General features: G+C 35.5%; 1 protein-coding gene across 4 annotated transcripts in view; it reads right to left on the bottom strand.

The window, feature by feature from the left end:
- Positions 1-6,739, bottom strand: part of LOC149535255 (midasin-like protein) — a 216,133-nt gene extending 209,394 nt beyond the window's left edge. For all 4 annotated transcript variants that reach the window (XR_016356783.1, XM_089803665.1, XM_089803666.1 and 1 more), the window contains exon 1: positions 6,445-6,739. Coding sequence is in view for 3 of the 4 variants with exons in the window: in XM_089803665.1 (XP_089659791.1) it covers positions 6,445-6,555 (111 nt within the window). In the remaining variant the exon portion in view is untranslated. The remainder of the gene's footprint in view (positions 1-6,444) is intronic.
- Between the last annotated feature and the right edge of the window lie 8,634 nt (positions 6,740-15,373).

Below are 15,373 nucleotides of genomic sequence, written 5' to 3' on the forward strand. Positions count from 1 at the left end.
CAATCATAAACAATAGAAACATTCTATTCTAGAAATAGGAAAATAAATATTAGGAACTTTCTAATCCCTCCCCGAACCTCGTGCCGATGAACCCTACTATTCTAAAGGGAGTTTAGTTCAGACATTGGCTCTACATGCACCAACCCAACTATTATTCACCCTAGCGAATAATCTAGAAGGGAGGGCTCTAGGCATTATGTGGGCTAGTTCCCCCGTTGCCCATTGGGGGTCTCAACCTTAACCTCTTCAACCTGAAGGATGGAACTCCCTTACAGCTTCAATCCCTCGGTTGGCCTAACTAACCGAACCACCTTCTCTAGATGTCTTGCCTGGGGAACTATATAGATATAACTTGAGGCTGGCCCACACTCACAATAGATAACCATTAGATACTAAACAGAGATAATAGAAACTATCTATTATCGTAATACGCCTCAGACCTGGCAAGCTGATTTTTGACTCAGATTTGGACTCAGTAAAATGACAAACAAAATAAGTTCAAAGAATTTTAAGGACTTAGGACTTTTTTCATTTATTATTGAATCAATTAACATCAAAGACACAATAATTGAGATAAATAGGAACTATTTTGCACAAATACACAAGTTAACGTTCAACACATAAGTATAAATGCAAATTTCTGAATTTTACACGTGAGGATTGAAGCATTGAGCTGTAAAACAAGGAATTTCATTTTGGGACATATTTCACATTGTTAAGGGGCGTCTAGACCCTAGTCATCAACTCCACTTCATTTTAGGCTGGACTTGTGTAGTTTTTATGAGATATTGATGATATTGTATACAATTTAATTGTTATACTAGCAACTTTGGACTTTGTTTCAGACCTCTACGTGTATAAAATATTTACCAATCTGATTATGAGATGTTTCCCAGCATATTTGGATGTGTTTAATTGTGATTAAAATATAAAGATAAATAAATAATAATAAAACATAATGTACTATAACTACAAGTTAATTAAGCTTAATGAAAGGTCAAAAGATATGTAATGAAGAGTTGAGATTCCCTCAACATAAGATATACAGGGAGGAGAGTTCATTTGAAAGGGGTATGGAGGAAAGAAGAAAAAGAAGAGCACAGAAATTAAAGAAGCATTAATGAAAGAAAAAAAGAATGTGAAGAAGATAAGGAAATGACTCTTTCAAAGGGCAGCAATGATGAAGGATTGTAACTTTTTCGAAGAGTTGTACAAGGGTTGTGATTCTTCAATAGGGTTATAATTAAGAAGGGTTGTAACTGTTCCAAAAAGGTACAGTTATATAGGGTCATGCATCTTACAAAGGACAGAAATGTTGATGGGTGTGACAATTTTGAAGGAGTGGCAATTCTGAAACAGTCAACCATGGCAATGGGGCCAACATGATGAAGAGGTGCAACTTCTTCCCACATCGGAAGATATAAAGTGGGTAAGGTTCATTTGAGGCAGATATCCAAGGGAGGTCAATTTAAAGAATAATATATTATTCTCAAAGGCAACAATGCAAAGTCGTGACTCAATCCATATAAAAGGTGCTGACCTTCCACCAATGCAGTATAAAGGAGGATTCATTCCAAGCATTGAAAGGGATAAGATTCCAAGCATTGAAAGGGATAAGCAATCAATCCTCAATTAGAAATGGTACTCATTAAGGGCAGATCATAATACAAGGCATGAACAAAATAGTACATTTAGCAGCCCCTTGTATCAGCAAATATCATCATCAAGGATTCTCTAACCAACCAGCGAAGAGCACACAAAAGGACTAAGATTGATTCATCCGAAAAATAATACATTTAGCAGCCCCTTGTATCAGCAAATATAATCATCAAGGATTCTCTAAGCAATCAGCGAAGAGCACACAAAAGGACTAAGATTGATACAAATAGAGAATGATCAGAATTTACATCCAAGAAAGTATCTCCAGATCAGTGGGCTGACACATCAGATCAGCTGATATCAGCTCCCTTCCTTCTTACAAGTTATTATGGTATAATTACAGCTATGCACATATGAATAATAGATGATGCTTAAATGAATGCTCATGGTAGAATATAGGATGTGCTTGATTGTCTGCAACCCATCTTGTAGGAGGAGCCTAAGGCGTAAGTGAAGGGTGGTGAGGGGCTTGTAAGAATGCTGTCCTAGTAAGACATTTGTGTCCTAGTACAATTAGGGCACTTACAAAGTCAACTAACCCCTTACAACCAATATCCGACTCCATAAGATGGCAATAGAGAATAGCAATGAAGAGAGAGGGCCTGATGTGTAAGTGAAAGGGCCTGAGGGCTTGAGGTGCAAGTCAAGTAAACCCACCTTGGAAGAGAGAGGGCCTGAGGTGTAAGAGAAAGGTGGTGAGGGGCTCATAAAAAAGCCATCCTAGTGGGGCCGTTGCAGCCTGCGACAAAGAGAATCAAGTAACCCCTTACAACCTCCCCCTCACTCCACAAGACGGCAACTATCTGAAGGGAGACGGGACGTGATTGTGGAAAGCAGGTACAAGCTGCCAAGCAAGAGGATCTGATATACATCCACTCTTAGGCTTGGTGTAATGACTTTGAACAGACCCATCATGTCTCTTCCCCCACTATGTTTACTCTATGAACTAAGTGTGATTTGACTAACCCTTATGATTAGTCATTTCTATATGCATGTATATTGCATATGTTTCTTTTATGTCGTGATTGCACAAATCCAAATAAAAGAGTGTACTATTAAGGAAAGATGTAATTCTAACCATGTAATTCTAACACTAATTTGCTGCAATTGTGATTTTTAGGAAAGGAATGCCACAATTTGGGTTGGCATACTGGCATAAAGGAGTTTGCAATGAGTTATCGATGTGTATCAGACCCAATTTGACAATGCGGTACCAGTATCCAAATGTTAGCAGACCTGAGTTGACAATGTGAAAACAATAGCAGAATGATATAAGCCTTGATTTGACAATGCAACAGCAGTATCTGAATGTTATCAGAACTGCACCACCACCTTACGTCATTCGTTTAGGTATTATAGACATTGGTCACATGATTAGATTGTTTATCCATGTTATTTGGCCTTATTCTGGATACTGCAGCAGTCTGAATATATAATCAAAACTTCGTATCTATTTACACCAGCAGTCTACCAGTATCAATGCCAATTTGTACTGCATTTCAAGTTAATCTTGTAAACCTTGGATGTAGTACCGCTGAAAGCTATCATTTGCAGGTTGGGTGATTCACCACCAATCACTATAGAATTTTATTCAACATGTTTTGGCATAAAACATTTAACAAACTTGCATTATCAACCATTATTGACTTAATCAATCTTAGACATTATGCCAGTGGTTTGTATTATATTCACATAATATGCAGAAAAGGTGCTGATGGGCGAGCTCTGCTGCCTCCCTGTCATTTTATGCAATCTGCCAAAGAAGTGATAACAAGGTTAGATCTGCTGACTACGTATTCTAGTCGTCTTGCAGCCAAGCATTTGTGATTGTGCTCGTTTAGATTGTGAGGTTTGAGGCACCATATGCTCTCGCCTTGCCCACTTTGGGTTTTGGATGTTCAGAAAGTATTGAAGACATTGCATTTACATCTCTTATATATTGGAAATGCAGAAATAAAATAGTAGTATGGGTTCGTACATATTATAAATCCAGAAGCCACAACTTTTTCTCTTGCTTTTTAATCTTGATGGAATTTCTATTAAAAAGCACATAGAATTCCACATGAAACATGCACTAAATGAAGAATTTATTTGTTCTCATTAAACTAACTAACAAAGATGAAATCCCATAGATTATTTTTTATTTAACCAAAAGAAAGCAACAATAACCAATGCCTCACAAAATTTCAACTAAGGTTTAGGAATGCCCACCAAGGTTTAGCCATTGTACAGTGGTTTGGTCCAGCAGGGACATTAAATGGAGATTCTATTTTAGTTTTTTTATAAAACGAACAAATTTATTATGGTTTGAAAAAATAAGCAGCATGTTGGGTTGTCAAGGAAGAAATTACTCAAGGGATAGAAGACGTCACAAGGAGGGCTACCAACAAGAAGTTGTCCCCATGGGTCCCCAACAAGGAAACCTCCCCAATCTTGGGGAGGCCTGCTGGGGATGTTTCTGCAGTTTGAAATTTTTTAAGGATAGAGGAGAGATTTTGTCCAATCCTAAAACTTGTGGTGACAGTAAAAATTTCAGGTTTTGTTTTCCTATTAAAGTTATGTTTTCCCAAAAGATCACTAACCTTTATTCTTTGACCTATTTTTTCTCAAATTTCTCACTATTGAAAGCCATGTTGAAGCTCAATTAATTTCAACAATTTTTATTAGCAGGCAAGATATTTTACAGGCACGGGAAGGTTTATGTGCAAAATATTCACTTGATCTGGCAAATCGACATCACACAATGTGATGACCAATGAGAGGGCATTTTTCATTTGTGGGTAACTGTGTTCATTTCATGTGGATGATGATTTCTTTTTTCCTTTCTATTTTATACTATTAATGAAAAACTATAAAAGATGGCAAAAAAAACAAAAACATGATTCATATATAAGTTTACACTTTGGTATTGAAACAGACAACCAAATGAATCCAATTTACAAATGCAAAGGTGACTGCGTATAATTAAAACAATACAGATAAGGAACAACCACTGGAAAAACTAAGGGTTGAGATCATCCTCTGTAACGTCAGTATGTGATGAGTATTTCAATTTGGCATAGTAATGTTTGCCAATATATGTTATAATTTGGCATACTTTACATTCGGAAGCCTCATCTTATGTAACATGTGACTGCTGGTGAAATTGTTACCATTACACATGAGTTACTTGAGGTTTTGAAACCATATTTTTGGATTTCCTTAGTTACTAAAGGTAGCAGTCATAGAGGAGAGTAAAGGGGTCTATAAGAAATTCATCTCGCCATATATGAGAAAGAAAACGTCATAGTTTTCCTTTAAACCAGAATTTATTCTCCTTTCTTACTAATTACCTTTCTATAATGTTTCCTTGATCAATTGATAAACCTTGCATAATAGTACATTGTCTATTAAATCTATTACTGTGAGCCGTGCTTAGGTTATCTAATTAATTATAGTTGTTTTGTATTAGTTTGAGTTTATGCTTGAAACAACAATCATTGGAAACATCAGAATCGAAGGCTAAATTTACTGAACTTGATTTAAGATTATTATTTACATAGAAACTTTTTATTTACTAAATACATTAAGATATAAATTCTATGTGCTGCTTATTTTTTAAATGCTAGTTTATCATTAAATATTAATATAATCAGATGTAAATTGCTGGTTAGGATTAAAGATGAGAGATTTTGTTAACACATTCAAAGTACACTCCATTCTTTGCTGCCATTGTGAAATGCCTCTCGGCATTTATAAAATAAAATTACTCAGAATTTAATAGGCAAAAATATGTTGTTTTTCCATCCAGCGCAATTGAAAACAACTTTTTTTTTAAATCGGTATGGACTGCAAAGATTGAGTAAGAAGAACCTAGCCACAAGGGACCTTGATGGTTCATGCCGATTGTGTGAAAAAACAAATGTTTCTTATTTTTCACTTTTAGTTTTTTTCTTTATGGAGTCAGTATGTGATGGGCAAGAAAGGTTCTGATATCCCCTAAAGATCCTGCTACGGATGGAAAATGTCTCCCAATAATGTTCCCATTTTCTTTGCAGGATGTGAAAATGGAGGAGACTTCTTACCCGTCTCCGGATGAGGGGCACATTGGGAAAAACTCAGATACTAGTTATGTCCTAACAATCATGTGCGGATGTCCTAACAATCGGCGAGAATGATGAAATTAAAGATAGCAGATTTCCACAATCATATTAAAAACTTGCACAACTTACATTTGGCCAAGTTTTTTGAAAACAAATTATTGACAATGTACATAAATGAAAAATCGTGAATCCTCCTTCCCTCACACTATTACCCCTCACTCCTGCCTCACATATACAATCTCTAATGCACATGTCGCAGATTAAAGGCAGATAACTCTTGTTCAATTCTTTTTTTTTCTTCTTTTCTATTGAAACTAGCTAAATATTTTTTAGGAAATTAAATATAAGATTTGGCGTGTAAATGCCTTAACAAATAGCATTCAATTTGCACAACTTTACATGTACTGTTAATAAACTCATTAGTTACAGTGCTATTACTATTATAATCTGAAATATAAAATTAAGCAAACAATTCCGAATTAACCTGCAACCTATAGCAAAGAACTCACGCAGCATGATGATTTTAAATCTGCTGCACTCAATGAATTCGTTACATAAATTCTCTAAATGTCAAAGCTTTTCTGCATAACCTGCTTGCAAGTTTCCTTTTAATGTTTCTCAGAGTCTTCGCGCAAATATCTTCACTATGAAATTGATTTTAAACTAGCAGGATTCTTTCCAAAGTTGAAAGGATAATAATAACCTTTGCCAAGAGCGATCGTATAACAGAATTGTCTCTCAAATCAGGATAACGAGCCACCAATCTTTGCAGTGCTGCTAGACAGCTAAACTCGACACAGCCGCCCTCTTCCATCTTACTCGTAGATGATCAAATGCTTCGAATAGAGATTACAGGAGAAAAAAAGTGAAGGGGATAAAGCACACACCGACTTCTTCTACCGAAACCTGATGTTTTGGAGCACTGTCATAAACCTCTAAAACCCCTCGGTGATAGTGGTTCTCAGCTTCTATGAAGTGGCACCTATTATTAGGTTTGTGGCGCCGACTTATTACATGGCATTTACATATTTAGGTTTACGAGTTATTTATTTTATTTTACTCACATTATGACTGATATCTGGAAAACATCATATTATGATTATTAATTTTGCTGAGGAAGTTTGTTATTGGTTCATATTTTATTTTCTTCTTTAATGTATATTTTCTTTAAATAATTGGTATATGGTATATCTGTGAATGTTCATATGTTGAGCATTCTTGATGAAATATTATTCTATTCTTATTACTTGTTTATTACAAAATGTACAAACTCCTTATTCTTAAGTTGTTATGTTTAAACTCCTTATTCTCAAGTTGTTGTTTTTTTAAATCATTTTTTTTATGTTTTCTACCCATCAATTTTACTTTCACCACACTATAGAAGAAAAGACTAAACTCTTAATTTATCTTGGCTCAAAGATAATCTATAAGACAACTAACCACATTATTTTTGTATAATGAAAAATTGGCAATAATATAATTTATATAATGTTTATTTAATATAAGTGTTTGTATTATATTAGATGAATAAATAGTTTTTGTGATATTGATATTGAAATAAAATATAGAATTAAGTTGATTAATGAAATCATTGTTCATTTTAGCTAGAGCACATTGTAATTTTATGTGACATTTATATTGAAAGAAAAATTACTAATTAAATTTATTAGCAATGTTCCTGTTTAATTTTTTCAATAATTTTATAAAATCTATTAATCTATTTTGATTTTAAATTATTATTGTGAGTTAATTACTATATATGTCAATTTCTTCTTTAATTGTACTGCATCTTTGTTTCAATTGATGGGAAAAAAAATTGTGTGTTTTTTTTTTTTTTTTAAATTTGGTCATAGAAGAAAGTTGGCAAATCTCAAGTATAATATAAAATTTCATTACAAAAAATGTTAGGATTAATGAGACATAAACATAATTACATGCAAATGTATCCAATATCATAAAATAATAAAGCACAGGGAAGAGAATACAAAACATAAAGATTTAACATGGTTCACCCAATCCCTAGGCCACATCCACAAAAGAACGAGTCTAATTTCTTCTTATTATCCAATTAGTACAATCTATAATCCCAGACAACTTAATACCGCCGCACACCCCGCCCCCGAACCCCCAATGGTTGTGGGCTATCGCCCCCAAACCCTTGCTCAGGCCTCAGCCTAGCCCCAAACAAAATGAGGATAAATAGAATGTGTATAATACATACATGATTAGTCACCACAAGCTAACAATCTCCCACCTGGTGACTAATCAAGCTCCACCTAAGCAACAATCTCCCACTTGGAGACTGGTCCTATAGCAATAATACTATCCCATGAGGCTCCCACTAGATCGAACCACCCTAAACTTAATTGTTCATTTGGTCTGTTCATTCTAGAAGACCAAATGAAGTTGAAGAGGATTCTACCTTCTCCCTTGTCACTATCTTTGTAAATATATATGTTGGATTATCATCCTTATGTATCTTGATCATCTTTAACCATACATCATCCAAAATTGACTAAATGAAATGGTACCACAACTGTATGTATTTTGTCTCAAAATGTAGAGTATAATTCTTAGCAAGATGAATGGCACTTTAGCTATATGTATACATATAATTATCCCTTTGTGGTTGTTCCAATTCTTCCATGAAGAATTGAAACCATATATCTCCTTGATTGTCTTTGTAGCAACAACATCATTTACATCATCTACCTTTGTAGTGGGTAAAGCTTTCACCTTCTATAATTGAGAAACCCAGCTCATTGTCCTTCCATCAACAATAAAATAAATATCATGTAATACTCCACCTGGTATCAAGATCCCCTACCATGTTTGAGTTAACATTGCCTTGTAATTCGGTAGTAGAGCCCCCAAAATGTAAACATTTACTAGATGTTCCTCTCACATATCTGAGAATTCATTTGACTACATTCCAATGCTCAATCCCAAGATGACTCATATACCTGCTAATAACTCCCACTGCATGTATAGTATATGGCCTAGAACATACCATAACATACATCAAACTTCTTATAGTTAAAGCATAAGGTACCTTGGAAATTGTATCCTCATCTTCCTATGTCTTTGGACACATCTTCTTAGTCAATTTCAAATGACTTGGCAAAGGTATGCTAACAACTTTGGCATTCTATATAGAGACACATTGTAACACATTCTCAATATAGTCAACTTGAGATAGAGTCAATTTCATGTTTTACTTCTCTTTGCAATTTTCATATCAAAAAATTGTTTTGTTGCCCCTAGATCCTTCGTAGTAAAAGAATGTGCTAATTGTTGTTTCAATCCCTTAATGTAATCCATGTTAGACCCAACTACAAGCATATCATCAATATCTAAACATAAAATAATGTAGTTATCATCATCCAACCTCTTAAAATAAATTCAACGATTTGATTGACACCGAGTGTAAGCATGCTCATTCATAAAATTGTTAAATTTAAGATACCATTGTTGAGGTGCTTGTTTCAATCCATATAAACTTTTCTTCAATCTAAACACTAAATCTCCTTACCTCTTACCTCAAAGTTCCATATATATATATATATATATATATATATATATATATATATATATTCATCCAAATTACCATGAAGAAAAGTTGTTTTAACATCATGTTGTTCCAAATGCAAATTTTTAGCAACCACAATTCTTAAAACAATTTGAAAAGAAGTCATTTTAACAAATCCTTTTGCCTCCATCCTCTCCTTTTAGCCTATAAACCCATTTATCCTATAAAGCTCTTTTACTTGCAAGCAACTTACATAAGTCCCAAGTCAAGTTTTTTAGCAAGGAGTCCATTTCTTTTGTCATGGAAGACTCCCACTAAAACTTTGTAGCGACTTGCACAACTTCATCATCATATTCTAGTTCACCAACATTTGTTGATAAAATAGAGTACAAAGAGAAAGAATATCTTTCTAGAGGTCTACTCGGCCTTATTGATCGTCTCACATTCAATGGGGTTTCTAGTATGTGTTGTTGTTGTTGTTGGGGAGCATGAGGGACTAGTGGAACATCATCTTTTTTAGTAATATCTAGCACTACATAATCATTTTATTTCTTCTCAAGTTGTTGTAACAAGTCTTTGTACAATACTTTCTCATTGAATATGACATCCCTACTTAAAATTTTATGATTTTCAAAATCTTAAAGCTTGTAACCAAATTCATCGATGCCATATCGAACAAATACACATTTCTTTGGGTTATTTTCCATCTTGGTTCTATTTTTAGAATCTATATGTGCAAATTCTTCACAACCAAAGGTTTTGAGAAAATAATAACTCACCTTCTTCCCAATCCATGCTTCCTCTCGAATACCATGGCTCAAAGGAGTAGGGGTACCTCTATTGATCAAATATACAACAGTGTTGATAACCTCTGCCCACATGTTTAAGGAAAGCCCAACATAGAACCTCATACTCCTTGCATACTCCATTGTTGTCCTTTTCATGCGTTTAACAACTCAATTTTCTTGTGAGGTCCTTGGAACAATTTTTTGCCTATGAATACCATTAGAGGGACAATAATTGTCAAACTCGTTGGTGTAATATTCACCACCATTATCAGATCTAAGACATTTTAATACTTTGCCAATCTCATTCTCAACCAAGCATTTCAAATTCTTAAAAGTTTAAAATACATTAGATTTATGTCTGAGGTATTTTAGATTTATGTCTGAGGAAATAAACCCATACTTTTCTAGTTGCATCATCAATGAATGTAACATAGTAATGAGAGCCACCAAGGGAAGATACTTGAGCTAGTCCCCATACATCGATCTATTCACAAGCTCTAATTTTTCATTTTTCTTTTCCTTCCCAATCTTCACAAAACTAACTCTCTTTTATTTTTTGTGCACACAACTTTCATAGAAATTTGTATTGATACATTTCATACCTGGTAAAACTTTCTTTGAATGAAGAAATTTCATACCTTTTTCACTCATGTGCCCAAGTCTATTGTGTCATTATATTGTTTCAAAATCTCCAACATTATTTTGATGTCCTTCCTTCTCAACTACAACCATTTTTCCTAACACAATAATTTTTCTCTGAAATAATTAAAATAGAAGCAACAATATGACCTATACAAAGATATAAGGTGCCTACTTTCACACCTTTTGCTACTTCTAAGGAACCTTTTGAAACCTTCCTATTTCTATCATTAAAAGTAACTGTGCAACCCTCATCACCTAGTTGCCCTGCTAAAATTAAATTCCTATTCAGCCTTTGAACATGTCTTACCTCTTGTACTAGTCAATGGTTCTCATTCTACAACTTAATCTTAATTTTGTCATTTCCAAAAATCTAATAGGGTTCATTTTCTCCCAAATGAACAAGCCCAAGACATAATCAAGAAAATAACCTCTATGGGGAGTAACATAAGTGAAGCCCCTGAATCTAAAACCCATGAATCATTAACATTTTCTAAGAAAATAAACAAAGCATCCTCTTCAGATTTGGTACTTACCACATTTGGCCTCCCTTTTTCCTTCTTGTTTGTCTCCTTCATTGTTCTTTCAAGTCCAAGAATCTTTCTTCTTATGACTCATTTTCCCATAATACCAACAATCTCTTGATCTTCTGGATTGAGACCTCTTTCCCTTTGGTTTTCCTCTTGATTTTCCATGATTTCCAAATTTTTTTCATCTCTCATTCATTCTTCATCTTCTTTGTGTGTTCAAGACATTTCCTAATGTAGATGCACCTAAGCTTTTCTTACGAATTTCCTCACTCGAAATGATACCGACCACATCATCAAATTTTGAGTTATTAGAACTAGAAACAAAAATATTCACAGTCATTCCAACTTTCAAGCAAATAAAATAGAACCAATAGAGCCTTGATTTCTTCATCAAAATTGACATTTATAGAAGATAACTGACTAGTAACTATATTAAACTCATTTAAATGATCAACAATGGATGCACTTTATACCATCTTTATATTAAATAAATACTTTATGAGAAATATCTTATTTGAAGTGAAAGGACTTTCATGGAACTTTTCTAGGGTTTGCATCAACTCTTCTATCATCTTTGCTTTTGTAATATTAAATGCCACCAATTGTGCTAGACATAAACAAATGCTTCCAAGTTCCTTTTTGCCCAAAATATCTCAGTTCTCATATCTCATATTTGCCTCTTCCTTGGATTTTCCTTCCAATGGATTCCATTATTTCTTCTGATAAAGACAGTCATCCATTTGCATTTTCTATAACAGAAAGTTTTGCCCATTAAACTTCTTAACCTTCAACTTACCCTTGTCAATCATTTCTCCCACTAAACCATGCGACTCCTATTGAACCATAAGGTATTCTTGCAAAGGATAACTAAAACAACTAGGTTCTGATACCACTTGTTAGGATTAGCGAGACATAAATAACAATTACATGCAAATACATCCAATGTTAGAAAATAATAAAGCACATAAAAGAGAACGCAAAACATAAAGATTTAATGTGGCTCACCCAATCTATAGGCTTCACCCACCAAATAAGGAGTCCAATTTATTTTACAACCTGATTATAATTTGTAATCCCTTACAACTCAATACCATTACAAGATGCTAATATCTCATCACATGTCATGAAATCACTAGGCCTAAGCCATTTTGTCATGTTTCTTTCCACTTACAAAATTAGGGCTAGAATAATTACAACATGTTGGCACCCTAAAAAATAGCCAAGAAATGGGCCTCCAAAAAATATTTCATTGGGGGCTAGTGCCCCAAAAGCCCCACTCGAGGCTCAACCTAGCCCTGAATCCCAACAAGGATATATAGAAAGCATACAATACTTACTTGATCAATCACCAAAAGCTAACAAAGAAAATGTATAATATCTAAATTTTATTGTAAGGACCCTCCTCATATGTAATTATCAAATATGAATTCTCTGTTAAAACAATTTTAGGGGATTTAAATGGATATGAAGTAATGTTTATATTGTGAATGTCCTAATGAAATTGAGAGCAGTGACACATCCATGTTTTAATGCTCAATGATTCGAGAACTACTACATTATCTTGATTGTTTAAATATTAAAATTTCACTAACAATGATACAAGGCATTTTCACTTGATGATAAGGGTTTTTGATTTTTGGTACCTCGATGATTAGGTTTTATGCTTTCAGATAGTTTAGTATTCCTTAATTGGTGATGTTTATGATGATAGGTATATGCATGCCTAACGATGATTATCCTAGTATGTTTTTGATTAGATAAACAGGTTTTATAGGGAACTTGAAACTCAAAAGTTAGTACATAAGAAGGCTGATAATAAGCGTAACAGCCCAGCCAAAAAAGGATAAGTTCAAAGGCTGATAATAAGAATTAAGCCCAGCTAAAGGAAAGAGTACTGAGAAAAGACCAGGAAAAGGAAACAAACAAAGCCACGGCCAAAAGCCAGAACAAAAAGCCAAAAGACAGCGATAAACAAAAGAACAGGCAAGAGTTATTCCTCATTCTTTCACTCCAGATCATGCATCACCTGAGCAGCCTCAAAGGCCTATTGATTCTCCTTTGTTGCGCCCTTTGATTCACCTAGTCCTGAGCAGGAGTGGAGTTGTCCTTTGCAAGGTCGTCCTCCGTTCTGGCCTCGTCCTTGTCATTTCCATCCTCATCATCATGCATTTCTCTGTCTTTGATCCAACCCATGAGAGAGATGATGTTGTTGTTGATGGAACTTAATAAGGAAAACATCTTATTCACAAGGTTGTGATTGTAGTTTTCCAGATTGTGTATCCTCTGTTCCGCCAGAGTGAGCCTATCAGCCGAACCCATCTTCCTGTTGGCATCCATTCCTTTCCTTGTTGCCTCAATTTGTTCCACCTGGTCTTTAACCTCCTCAAGCTCATGGAAAAGCCATTTGATTGATCTGAAATTATCAATCATGCTGTTGTGAGCATTATTTAAAAGGTTCATCCCTGTCTCCCTAGCTCTGTTCGAAATAGCCAGAATCATCGGATCAATTAATTCTTCCAACCACTGCTCTTCTTGATTATCCACGAGGATTTGGGGATTCATGGCCTCCCTAAAGATTCCCATTTTGGCAATTTTGACATTGAAGTTGATCCACGCTTTCCTCCTGTTATTGGTTTGCACTTCCCCTTCCGCATACCCATCTTTCCCCTCTTTTTGCTCCTTAGGGTGGAGATGGACAGAAGAAAGGGGTAGCACAGACGCCTCCTCATATTGAGAGTGCACATCCTCCAAATTCTCCCTCTTGCGCTTCTTCCTTCTAGTGTCCTTTGTTTCCTCCTACGTCTCCTTCACCACCTCCTCAGACTCCAAATCCTCCTCATCTTCGCTACTTCCCTCCTCAGCCTTCTTAGCCTGCTTCTACCCGAGATCCCTAGGACTTTTTTTGCTTGGGGTTATGGGGGGGGGGGGGGGGGGGATTTTTGACATGATAAGTCGCTGCTTTCCCTGAAGAGGAGATCTCGCCTTTCTCAAAATTGAGGCTCTGAATATCATCTGAGTCAGAGGAGTAACTAGAACTTCCAGACTCCACAATCTCTATCTAAGGGGGGGCATTGCTAATAGTCTGAGCTTTGAAGTGCTCATGGATAAGTAGCAATAGCCCCTCATGCAGAGCCGAGTTAGCAATGGGCTTCTTTTTGAAGATGTCCATCGCCTTACTCATAGAGGTTAACAGATAAAAAGGGAAAGAAATTCTAGCTTTCTTCCAGAAATGATTTAAAATTACAAAGTGGTGGGTTTGGGCTCTATCAAACCTTGGGTCTTGAGTGATATACTCAATAACAGCTTTCAGAACATACCTCCACCGCTTCTTCATGGAGTCGGGGACATAGTAGGTGTCAATTTTTTTCAGTGCCTTCAATTCCTTCTCACTCTCTACAAAATCCTTAACTGCATTGGCTAAGAGCTTCTTATCCACGAAGAATTTGAAACCCTCGATAGGGATCTCGGTAATAGCCGCAATCACCTCCTCCGTTATCTGAAAATTAATGCCATTCACCTTAACCCTGCCATCTTTCAAGGACCCCACCATACTATTGGTCACCTCCTGATCAAAACCGTGCAGCTTCATGAGATACTTTGGTTACCCCATCCTCATCCAGCTTTTCCCAAACTTTCGGCCCGCTTCTCCATTTCTCAAAGTCCCCCACCAGCTCCTTTCTGCATCTCTCGCCCACCATCTCCGCACACTGCACACCCGCTTTACTCATAAACTCTTCACTATGAGACTAGAATGGACCACCGAGATTAAGTAAAGAGCAGAGAAAAATAACTCAGTTGTTGCCCCTGAAATGATTGCAATAAACAACCCACAAAGCATGGCAATTAATCAATGAAGGATATCTGCATTTACGAATTCCCACTCTTCTATTATGAAAAGTACCCATATATCTTAACCCTTTCATATTCATAATTACAACTTGATATCCTTCGTACTTCCTTGGATTTTATCCAAGTTGATCTAACACTTGACGTCCGTCGGCAAAGAAGTTTCGAGAAGCCAAGTCATTTTTTGGTCTATGTCGACCCTTATATTTGCCAACCTGTCGGCAACCGGGTTTGCTTCTCGGAAAGTATGGGTGACGTAGAATTTTTTGAATTTGGCAAGGGTCTCTCTAGTCTCATTGA

The sequence above is a fragment of the Cupressus sempervirens genome, chromosome 10 (genome assembly GCF_028749045.1).
Source record: "Cupressus sempervirens isolate cs-2001-9-10 chromosome 10, ASM2874904v1, whole genome shotgun sequence".
NCBI classification, from domain to species: domain Eukaryota; kingdom Viridiplantae; phylum Streptophyta; class Pinopsida; order Cupressales; family Cupressaceae; genus Cupressus; species Cupressus sempervirens.